General features: G+C 40.3%; 1 protein-coding gene across 1 annotated transcript in view; it reads left to right on the forward strand.

The window, feature by feature from the left end:
- The window catches only part of asic4a (acid-sensing (proton-gated) ion channel family member 4a), a 138806-nt gene that overhangs the window by 97809 nt on the left and 28191 nt on the right, over positions 1-12806 (forward strand). The window contains exon 2 of the mRNA XM_058083063.1: positions 12634-12778. Coding sequence (XP_057939046.1) covers positions 12634-12778 — 145 coding nt within the window. The remainder of the gene's footprint in view (positions 1-12633; positions 12779-12806) is intronic.

Genomic DNA, 12806 nt, shown 5'->3' on the forward strand with positions numbered 1-12806 from the left:
TCTGTGAGATGTGCTTTGTACTCCAAACAGGATCTTTTTAAAATGCAAAGCAAAACCTTAACCAGACTTGTTTGCTTGGATGATTTATGTAGCATAAAAAAACAGGAATCCCCGCGCTCATAAATGGTGCATGCTTTGGAGGCAAATACTATTTCAGTGTTGTGCTTACCACATATGCCATGAGCCTGTGCTAAGTGTGTGCACTTATTGCACCATCTTGTGAATGAAGCTAGAGTTGCATGTGAGTGGACCTCTCAGGACAACAGCAGCAGCTTGTGTTGTGTTAACATACAGTAAGCATCACCATCATACATAAGACATGCATACATAAAGTCAATCTTGACATATTAATCATTAATCAATCATGGGTTGGCCCAATACCGCTTTGGTGAAAACACAGTTTGACGCATTTTCAGTTCCCTATGTGTGATTTTATGTGTCTCCTGTATGTTGGTACTCATACTGAGTCATTGACTAATATGCCAAACACAACCCCAGCTTCTAGACAGTATTTATGTACACGTATGTCTGTATATCTCACATCCCGAGGCTCTCCATATTTTCTCCAGCTAAATATTGAGCACAGATAGAATATGGACCACTTATCTCCAGAAGTTTCATCCACATTTACATTTGGCGCAAGACCAACATAAATATTTTTTGCCGAAGTTTAGTCGTGAAAATGCAAACAATCAGGTGTCTCGGTCCTGACGAATGGAAATAAAAAGGGTGCTCAGGGAGCTGTGTAGTGGTTTCTCCACTGACGTTGTTGTGAAATATTGCTGGTGTGAGAGCGAGGGAGAAAGCGATGAGTGATTGCAGGCTTCGGAAATGAAATCCTGTATAACTGACGGAGGTATCTTGATTAAACAGGTATATGAAAATGACCGACGACAAAGAAAGTCAAAAAGGCAGACAAGTGCAGAAAGCAGGATTATTCAGATGCATGTTACTCCCCACCGTCTATCTCCTGACAGACTGATCAAAAGAGAGGGCGAGTTGAGGTGAAGCCGAAAAGAAAAGCGCACATTTCTCAGGTATGGTAATATGTTCTCTGCAATCTTTAGAGGCATTTGTTTAAACATTCGGTGTGCTGCACCCACACGTCTTCATGGCCTAAAGCTGTGGTGACAAATAAATGTTTCTAAACTGGAGCTAAAACATCATAGGAGGAAAATGATGAGCGCTCACCAGAACCTGTTGGGTTTTATAGATGGAGTACGAGGAGCCAAAAAAGACCCATGGAGGTTCGTGGTGAGAGAGGCATTGACCCCTTGGTAGATGTTTTTGGATGGAAAATGTGCATAAAACCATGCTAATGGATGTAGTTTAGATTAAAATTACAGACATTTATCGTGTACGTACACATACAAAGGCTGGATGAGTTTGCTTTTTGAAGAACATTTGATCCAATTGAGCCTTATCTGCTGCTTTACTGGATGTCCCCTCTGGCTCATTGTGAGTTATTTGAATGATAGAGAACAAAGCGTGCGGTGGGGTTCCGACATCAGCATCCTCTCCTTGTCCAGTTCCAGCTGGTGTCTCCCAGGGTGTTATATTATCACCTTTGTGTTTTGCATTAACAGCGTGGACTCAAGTCTTCACCCCACTGTTTAACCAAGCTCATTGAATTTCTAATGGGGTCTCAGAAGGTCTACGACTCTGTGACTGGATGGGGGTTGGACCTGTTATTGTATATGTATGGTGCTGAGACCAATGATGTGGTCATTAGTACAAAGAAAGACAGAAATATTCTCTCTCCTCCATTGCTTATTGTTTCAGGTCAAAGCATCATTTAGGTCTTCACATTCAAACTGCATGGAGTTGAGATTTCTTCAAATTTGTCATGAGATGTCCATGTCAACTACAGGTTCTTAAAAACTGGAAAAGCCTGTGTGAGGAATTACAGGACAGGGATGAGAAAACGGTGGTGTAGGATTATTGACATCCCACATTCATCTTTTCCTACTTCAAGAGAAACTAATCTGAGCACTTTTATCAACATTCTGTAGGTTAGTTCTTCACCCTTCTCCTTCTGGCAGCACAGAAAAGGTATTGTGACCAGGAACAAAACCTTTTTTTTTGTTCTTCCCCAAGTATTTAAATCGTACACGGCCATTCGCATCAACGTAGACTTGACCATTTTCTACCATCGCTGGTGTAACCAGTCCAGCTACCCTCACCTACCCCCGGACCATGGTCGCAGAGAGTCCAGGGCGCTAGCCGTCAAGCTAAAAGCTCGGACTGTCAACTTGATATGCAACATGACTCCTAAGGTGTCAGGGAGTGAGGGTCGCCAGTGTACATTATTATTAGATTATTTAATTAGGTTAATTGGCAACTCCAAATTGTCCATAGGTATGAATGTGAGTGTGAATGGTTGTTTACCGAAGACAGCTGGGATAGGCTCCAGCACCCCCCTTGTGAGGAAAAGCGGTAGAAAATGAATCAATGAATGAATTATTGGAACGTGGCGGCTCTCGTCACTTCCTTGCAAGAAGTGCGATTGCATTAAATAATACGTTCATATATTTATATACTATGTGAGTGTGCTATGGCTTTGACTTTTTGGATTGTTTTTCAATATTTGTATTTTACGTATATCAAGAGATTTATCGTTTATCCTTACAAAACCTGTGAGGAGCAATCGCACGAGTCATTTTTTAAAATTTGGCTACATTTTACGTGCATGCCCTGGGATAACTATGAAGACCGCGGATCCCACAAGCCAAGCATGGTGTATCGTATGCCCTACAATTCAATTAATAATTACCGATGACCCTTGAGTCTAAGTATTTGCCCACCCCTGGTTTCAGGTAATTAATTCCAATTCAAATCAATGACATATGACCATCTTAATTAATGGGGGCAAATCTGTGACTAGCAATTTGAAACGCACCGTCCTGTCAGACTCAATTCAACCAGCAGGGATTCAACATGCATGGATGCAAATTAGAGATCCAACTGTCTGCGGAGAGAGCTGTATAAATCAACCCTGAACATGACATTAGCTTTAAATCACATTTCTAAAACAGCCCCTCGGTGGGCATGTGTCAATGTAGTGCAGGCTGCACTCACAGGAAGCTCTCACATCTCTGAGAGCTGGAAATATGACGACCGTTCTATTTGTGAGTTGCTGCATTGTGCTGGAGAGCCTGTCCATTTTCAACCTGTTTTTCAAAAGCATCTCTCACTGCTCCATTAGATGAGTATGCATGGGTAAGTGGGGAATGGAAGCACGGGGGGGTAGGAGGTGGCACAAAAATGGGAACGCGAGCATTTGAAGAGCGAGAGCGAGGCTGGCTGGCTGGCCATGCAGCACTGACTTAGATGCTGAACTTATTTTTGATGCTCTGGTGGAGGAGACCAGAAAAGGGGCATGAGATGAGTCACTACTCCTACAACTGCAGGTTGAGAACAGAGTTCATTTTGATATATGGTGCTTTGTCGTAACATAACTATATGTATGGGCTAAATCAGTCCATCGCCTCTTTTTACAAACCTCACTGAGGGTTTCATCGTGTGCATTGAGCAGTGCCAAATCAATTCATTTTTCCCTATTAATCAGTGAGTTGCAGCGGAACTCTCCAAATGTTCGCTATTCATTTACTTTTATTATGACTATTTGAGGAAATCATCACATTTACCAAGCATGTTATTCCTCCTCGCATTAGAATGATGACAAACCACTAATTGCAAATGATGGACCTCACTCAGATGGCCCAATGAGAAAGTACCGCTGAGATTGAAACACTCAGCTGTGTAATGGTCTATGGAATATGTACGCCATAATGTAATGAATGGCAACATTGAGACGGTAGTTAATGCGCAGTCTCCACTGCTGAGATGTGTCAGTTTTACAAAAATGGCTTATCGAGGTCAAGATGTGTATTTTGTAGGCCCCATCTCAGCCAGGACAAAAGTAATCTGCTTCACTTTTCATTGAGGATTACTTGAACGCAGTTTAATCATGGAGCTTTAAGTGAGCTGAATGAAGTGTAGCTTAGTTTAAGACGACTTGAGCAAGGGTCACACGCTGGTTCAGGCGGTCCAAAACTCACACAGTATGGATTCATGTCTTAGTCGCCAGAATATTATACTCACTAGGGTCACGGGTATGCTGGAGGCTATCCCAGCTGACTTCAGATGAGAGTGGCCAGCCAATCACAGGGCACATATAGACAAACAACCATTCACACTCACATTCATACCTATGGACAATTTGGAGTGGCCAATTAACCTAGCATGTTTTTGGAATGTGGGAGGAAACCCGGAGAAAACCCACACATAGTACACAGGGAGAACATGCAAACTCCACACAGAGATGCGAACCAATGTCTTCCCAATCTCCTGACTGTGTGGCCGACATGCAAGCCACTTGTTCACCGTGCAGCCCTGGATATAGCCAATTAGTCTATAAAAACAACCCCAATACATATGAAAGCGAATTGTATCTATTCTTGGCCTAAATTAAGCCGTTTCAAGCCAAAAAATGGTTAAATAAACTCAATAAATGAACTAAAATACAAGGCAAAAGAAGCATTGTACTGTATTTTCTGGACTAACGTAAGTCGCATTTTCTGCAGGTAATTTATTTTCCAAACTACTTGACCAAAACAGACATTACGTCCTCTTGGAAGGCAAGTTCTAATAATAAAAGAATAGAGAACAGGCTGAATAGGTGTAAGATATGCTAACACAATGGTTATTCAGCTACACAAAAAATAAACATGAACAGAAAAGGTGTCCAGTGTTTATGTAACATAAACACTTTTTTCATTTATAAGTCGCTCTGGAGTATAAGTCGCAGGAACAGCCAACCTATGAAAAAAAGTGTGACTTATCGGCCAGGAAATACGCTAATTGTGAATGTACAAATTTGTTGATATAGTATTCTACATTGGCCACTAGGTGTCGGTGTTTGGTGAGACAAGGGCCAGATGTGATCGCCAGAAAAAGCATTTATTAAGGAATTTAGGTCGAAACTATCCTACACCAGACACAATACTAATACCATGAACACAAGCTACTGCTGAGGCCATAAACTATGACAAACAGTCGGTTCTAAGTTGCCAGATAGCCGGTCATCAACAGGGGCACTTACTTGTCTCGCCTTAAGGGCCTCTGAAAACAGATAAACATGAACAAGGCGGTGAAGGGATGGAGGGTAAACATGGAACATAACAGGTCACCGTGTAATTGAAATGGTAATTATTTAGAGCTTCACTTTGCATTGGATGCGATAAATTCCAAAGCTATCACAAAGGTGTATGACTTCGTCATGCCATGTCATGTGTTCAGCCCTGCTGTGTAGAAGCACATATTTTGGGTTCCAATATTATCTAATGAGTTATTTTTTTGTTTTATCTGTAGATAAAGTATCACATTTTAGTTTTTTTTTATCTGTGGCTGTTTCCATCTCTTTCAAGGCGGTGGTGCACTTTTCTATTTTGTCGTATCCTCTTTTGCTCTGGTTGCAGATTGAGGGAACAATGATGACCCTGTCCCATCTGAATTGTTAAAGATTTATACGATGTCATGGTATGTTGATTTATTCATGTTAAGTTGTCTAACAGGAACATTTGAGCATTGTGATGTAACCAGGTTTTGTTTTTTTTCCTCACTCAGATAAAAATGCAACACCGCTATTCATTGGATTTGTACTTGTCAAGCCATTTATTTATTTTCATTTTGTCCGTTTGGGAATAACTTGAATCAGGTGTGTTACCTTAGTGTGCAATTTGTTGGGATAAAAACTCTTAGTCATATATGTATATAACTAATGGCAAGGATGAAGCTATTTTTTTTAGCTAAAACACTCCTGGAGATCCATCCATCTATTTTATATGCCACTTATCCTCCCTAGGATTGCAGATATATGCTGGAGCCTATCCCAACTGACTTTGGCCAATAGGTGGGGAAACAATAGATGAACTATAGAATTATACAATAAAGGCACTATTGCTTGATCTTTATACAGAAAGATTGCTTGACAACCTCTTCTGCTTGGTATAGCTTGCTTCCTTTAGAACAGGGGTCTCAAACTCAATTTACCTGGGGGCCACTGGAGCTAAGGTCTGGGTGAGGCTGGGCCACATCAGGTTAAATATATATATATATATATATATATATATATTAAAAACAGAAAAAATAAATAAATAAAAACTGTCTTCAATGCTTCTGCTTCTGCTATACCCTCCACTTTTTCAGTGCTTTTGGTTCTCTGATAAAACATTAAATTATGATAAATTAATTTTTATTTATTATTAAATTATTAAATAAATGTTTAGTGTTAATTTTTTTTCGACACAAAAAGATGGAAAAATAAATAAGCAAATCAAAAAACAAATGAAACAAATTAACAAATTAATTTTTATTTATTATTAAATTATTAAATAAACGTTTAATGTTAATTTTTATTTTTTGACACAAAATAAGATAAATAAAAGAAAAATAAATAAGCAAATCAAAAAACAAATTAAACATTCATTCATTCATTAAACTAATTAAACTTTCATATCAAGGCGGGGGCCTCAAACTAGCGGCCCGTGGGCCGTGAGTTTGAGACCCCTGCTTTAGAAGACACACATGCATAGCCTCGACTTACACGAAGCACAACAAAGCAGACACGCAGACACACCACTGATCCACGTAGGTGAGCGTCCCGCCCCTGCAAGGGTGTGACCCAAGAATAGCATAATAGAGCAGTCCAATACATCCCTGTTTCGGGGCTTCCGTCTTTCATCTCTTAAAGTGTTGGGCTGGATGCTCAACGCTGAGCCTTATTATCTTAATATCTTCCAGAGTGTTCGCTCTGTCTCTGTACATTTCAAAACCTAAAATTCCCAAATATAAAGGTGTTTGAGTTCTTACCTAATGCCATTTAAAATTTGACACTGATAATCCAAAAAGGGGGTGGCACGGCGGTCGAGTGGTTAGCGCACAGACCTCACAGCTCGGAGACCAGGATTCAATTCCACCTTCGGCCATCTCTGTGTGGAGTTTGCATGTTCTCCCCGTGCATGCGTGGGTTTTCTCCGGGTACTCCGCTTTCCTCCCACATTCCAAAAACATGCTAGGTTAATTAGCGACTTCAAATTGTCCATAGGTATGAATGTGAGTGTGAATGGTTGTTTGTCTATGTGTGCCCTGTGATTGGCTGGCGACCAGTCCAGGGTGTACCACGCCTCTCGCCCGAAGACAGCTGGGATAGGCTCCAGCACCCCCTTGTGAGGAAAAGGCGGTAGAAAATGAATGAATGAATGAATAATCCAAAAAGGGGAGCATTTTACACCAATTTTTAAGGTAGGGCGCGATCCGGCTTGTGAGTTTTATGGTTCGACCCCAGGATGCAGTGATAAGGACCCAAATGCAGGTAAAAATATATTTATTTATGCTAGCACTAGCAAGTCCAACTCAAACAATGACAATGAACCGAAAACGAAGGGAACGCGCACCTGAACTAAATAGGCAAGACAAATAGGAAACACGTACGGGTGATAATTGAAAGCAACGGAAAACAGAACAACAACAGAGGAAGTGAATTCAAAGTAAGGGCATGAACGAGGAACAGAGGTAGACAAGAAGAAACACAAAACTGTTACACAGGCAAAGATGCAGATTGTGACACCCTTGGTCACAAAGTCTTCACTAGCTTCACATGAACAAAGCTCTACAACTTACTGACACTGTAACTTGTCGTTACATACAGTTTTGTCATAATTATAGACAAAATCAATTTCGAGGTGGAACATTAATGTGCTATTTGAAAATGTTTTGCTATGCTCCATTAAGTTAGGAATGGAATATTTTCCACTCATTTTTGGAAAAGTAATGCAACATATTTGTGCTTAAGTACAACACAGAGATCTTGGATTTCCTTGGAAGAAATACACATTGGGTTTTTTTTTATTAATCACACAAACACACATAATTTGATTATGAGTCACCTTCCTGTCTCCTTGCTGAGATACCTAGCAGCCTGGCCAAGATTTGCTGAAGGCAGATCAGACAAATATCCTAACAAGTTTCACTCTAGAGACTGCTTGGACCTTGCTAGGCTTTGGCTGGGTGGCTGGCCGTTCTCTCCAGTGCTGGCATTGCAACTGTTTGCTTTCACTCCAAATAGAATAAACTGTTAAACGTACTTATTGAGTCACAGTTGAAAGAATTAAAAGAGGCCTAATAATTATGGAGCAGGTGCCTGATTTTATGGCAAGGTCCCACCAATCAGCCAGCATATCTCTCTGTTATCAGTCATCAAGATTCAGTGTAATTGACCTGAGCTTCATACATTAGAAGAGAGGGCTCTAACTTATGACGCACAGTTAATTGGTTATTGTCAACCAGTTTTCTGTGAGTGAGATGTCAAACAAAAGGTAGCATAAAATGGATAATGCATCTATGCTTACCAAATTTACGATAAACAATATAAAATATGCGTGTATGATGAAAATGATGGAAGTGTGCAGCCGCTGCTACTGTGTGCGGACAAACTGTTTACATTTACTGGCTCATTGCCAATGGAAACGGACCTTATTTGTCTGACTTTTATCTGCTGTTGGAATACTGTGAGCCTCCGAAGGTGAGGCTGACGGAACAGCAAGGAGTTAAATCCAGGGGGTGTTTTCAGCCTTTCCAAAGAAAGCTCCTACGTTGCCTCCCATTGCCTGCTCCATCAGCGGAAGGCCGCCTGCTGGGCTTAAGTGTGTCAATGAACGCTTGAGAGGATCAGTGACAAGTGAAGCTTACCTGCCACAGCCAAATGGAGATTAAACCATTTCCAGCGAACAAGAGACAGACAGAATTAGCTCTTTCTTGAACCCAGTTTCATGGTGTTCTCACTCCCATTTCTAATTATTCTACGTTTGATAGAAATGTACAACTTGTCATAAAATTAAATCTGAGATCTTGATGAATGAAACAGACTGATCCTTCCACGGACACCATCTTCCACCATCACTCTGTGTGGTGTCTCGCTCCCACATCGTGTCAGGTAAATACTCATTTATCCCTTCTGTCCATTCATTCATTCATTCATTTTCTACCGCTTTTCCTCACGAGGGTCGCGGGGGTGCTGGAGCCTATCCCAGCTGTCTTTGGGCGAGAGGCGGGGTACACCCTGGACTGGTGGCCAGCCAATCACAGGGCACATATAGACAAACAACCATTCACACTCACATTCATACCTATGGACAATATGGAGTCGCCAATTAACCTAGCATGTTTTTGGAATGTGGGAGGAAACCGGAGTACCCGGAGAAAACCCACCCATGCACAGGGAGAACATGCAAACTCCGAGGGTGGAATTGAACCCTGGTCTCCTAGCTGTGAGGTCTGCGCGCTAACCACTCGTCCGCTGTTCAAATTTGTAATTGTTCACTGCATTTACTGCACTTCAGATATCATTTGTTTCGGTGAGAGTCAGACTTTATGGAACTAATGGCGCTAACCAAGGTTCCATTGTAGTTTCAAATAACGCAGAATGTAAATGCTAGGACTGTCTGTTATAAACAGTGACTTTATGAAGCCATTTTCTTTTTGGTTATGCATCAATATTTTCATCTGCCATAATAATATCATGCATTTTCATAAAAATACCTCAAGTTGATAAAGGTAAAGGTTAATTAATTAAGATCAAGATCAATAAAGATCAATTAATTACAGATCAGGGCGGCCCGGCGGTCGAGTGGTTAGCGCACAGACCTCACAGCTAGGAGACCAGGGTTCAATTCCACCCTCGGCCATCTCTGTGTGGAGTTTGCACGTTCTCCCGTGCATGCGTGGGTTTTCTCCGGGTACTCCGGAAAACATGCTAGGTTAATTGGCCACTCCAAATTGTCCATAGGTATGAATGTGAGTGTGAATGGTTGTTTGTCTATATGTGTCCTGTGATTGGCTGCCGACCAGTCCAGGGTTTACCCTGCCTCTTGCCCAAAGACAGCTGGGATAGGCTCCAGCACCCCCCGTGACCCTATGAGGAAAAGCGGTAGAAAATGAATGAATGAATGAATAATTACAGATCATAATTAAACTGTCAATTTTAAATCTCTTGATAGAACTAACCAAAATTAAGTTTTTCATTAATTTAGGGAGTGCTAAATGTACTGTAATGTAACCATGTAACTTGGAACGGAGGAGCTGGAGCCTATCCCAGCTGTACATCCTGGACTAGTGGCCAGCCAATCACAGGGCACATATAGACAAACAACCATTCACACTCACAGTCATACCTATGGACAATTTGGAGTCAACATTCTTATTGAACAGTTCGTATTCAAAGCATTCGTTTCCCTTTGCAGGCCTCATCCTTTGTATATAAACTGCATACACGTTCCTTTAAAGGGCACAGAGCAATTACTCCATAAAATACAGTGTTTGCCCTCCAAGGCCAAACTGTATTATACATATTTCTTTCTCTAATCATACTTGTGAATGCGCCCAGACTCACACTTAGTTGTGAAACTGCCTTAGATTTGTTGTTGGACCCCATTGAGAAAAAAAAAACTCGTTAGACTCCATTTAACGGCTCTGCTTGATATCAATGTCAGACCACAGTTCCATTCCATGTTTAGGAATCATCAGCATGACTCTTTAATGATACCCTTCTGCCTATTCAACCCAAATCTTATTTCTGCTTGCTTTCTCCAGAGCCTTGTGGTTGATTTCTCCTGCATTGACATTTTCCTCTGCTTGAGTACTTTCATTCCCGGTGATCGTTTTTCACTAAATGTTTCCAGTACATTTTGTTCACTGTGACAATTCATGTGTTATTTAGCTGGGTGCCCTGAGAAGGGTTTCTCTTTGTCATGCAGGCTTTATTGTTGAACCTCCTTCACAGGAATGTGATTAACAACATTTCAACCAATAGAATTTCAATGTAGGCTGAAATAATGAAGGTTTTTAATAAGGCGGCTCTCACTTCTAGTGTGTTTGTGCTTAGAATTTCACTCCTGTCAAAATACATTTTAATTAATGAGTCATCGCTGTTTTGTAGTTGAATATGTACTGTATTTTCAAGCAAATTGTCAGGTTTTTTTTTGCCTAAATTAAGCATTTTCATGAATTAAGCATTTTCATGAAGCATGAATTGAAATACAAATTTAAGGCATTCAGAAGACACATTCATCATGTTGTGATGATATGTAATATTCTACACTGGCCACCGGGTGTCAGTAATGTTATGTTGATGAGACAATAGCCAACGTAGTAGGTAGTACTGTACAGAAACTGCAGTTTAAGAAAAAAAACAACAAGAAGGAACTCTTCCAATGCCAACATGTGAGTCTATATTATGTCTTATGTATGTCTAATATGTCTTATTTTCTCTTATTATATTGGGTAATACAAGTGTAAAACCAACTATAGGGGTGTTATGTCTTGTTTAGAGGGCTCTAATAATGTTTACAAAAACATTCAGACGGTATTAACAGGTTTTCTATGCTCTGACTACAAAATATTTGATTTATGAATAAGGAATCTTACTTCACAGAAAGTCCCTTATCATGGTCAGGTCTGAAACCATTTAACCAGGACAAAGAAGCCATTACTGTATCACTTTTTCCCATCATGCCTTACACACACCTGTGTAATGAGTAAAAACATGTGGCTTCACATCAGTCATTCTTAAATAGTGGGACAGGCCCTCCGATGGGTGGGATTGTACTCATAAAATGTCTTCAAAGTTGATTTGAACAATGCTGATGCCAGCAACTCATACACTGGTTTGTACAGGTAAGAAATTGAATACTATAGGTTCCCAATAGGATTTAAAATATGGGATATTTGTTTTATCTATCATTATATGTGCCCAAACAAATGTACCCTTAGTTGTAGCAGACATTAGAACTTTGAGTTCCTTTATGTTTTTGCCTGCGGGTGAGCATTGTTGCACAGCATTAAGGCAATAACAGCAGCAACTTTACAACTTTAATCTCTCAAAAATATTTGAAAATGCAGTTTTGATTTAAGGTAATGGTGGGAAAAAACAGGATTGGTATTTTAAAAATACATGAATACACACACTCACAGTAAAATAAAAAACAAGCATGCCTTTTCAGGCCAATGCAAACATATGCAGTCATTGTATACGTGGAATATTAAATGTTTCTTCTCATATATATGAACGATGACGTTTAAAACGATGTGTCACCATGATGAGTGAGATCTTGGTCATATATTATCCACAACGGCGCCCACGCATCTGTCAAAGAAAACACAACTATATGGTGCAGGAAAACACAGACGGCACAAGAAATGCACTGCAAGCAAGCCCAGCAACATCATTTTTATTTTACTGTTATTTGCTGACATCAAACTTAGAGGGAAGTGACTTTACTGATTGCTTATTTCTGCAATTTACTGCCACATGTTTTTCTTTCTCGCTGGAACCCGAAAGTTATAATGCAACTTAACCTAACTTTCTGAAACGATTCCATTTCTGATAGTTGGCACAACAATAATGACTCAGCCTACAGGCCATATGCATGAGGTTGTGAGATACGTATATTCAGCAATTTGGCCAAGCAGAAGGTCAACTTGCTTATTTATTGTATGTTCCGTATTCATTTGCACTGTCTTAGGCAGCGTTTTGAATTTGTCAGTCTCATGATAAATGTCTGTTTTCTTCCCCAGGTTTACACCAGATATGGGAAATGCTACACTTTTAATGGAAACAAGACGACGTCCAGGAAAAGCAAGCAAGGTGGAATGGGAAATGGGCTGGAGATAATGTTGGATATCCAGCAGGATGAATATCTGCCAATATGGAGAGAGACAAGTAAGCCACCAAGCATATGTTCAGTGTA

The sequence above is a fragment of the Doryrhamphus excisus genome, chromosome 9, assembly GCF_030265055.1.
Source record: "Doryrhamphus excisus isolate RoL2022-K1 chromosome 9, RoL_Dexc_1.0, whole genome shotgun sequence".
NCBI classification, from domain to species: domain Eukaryota; kingdom Metazoa; phylum Chordata; class Actinopteri; order Syngnathiformes; family Syngnathidae; genus Doryrhamphus; species Doryrhamphus excisus.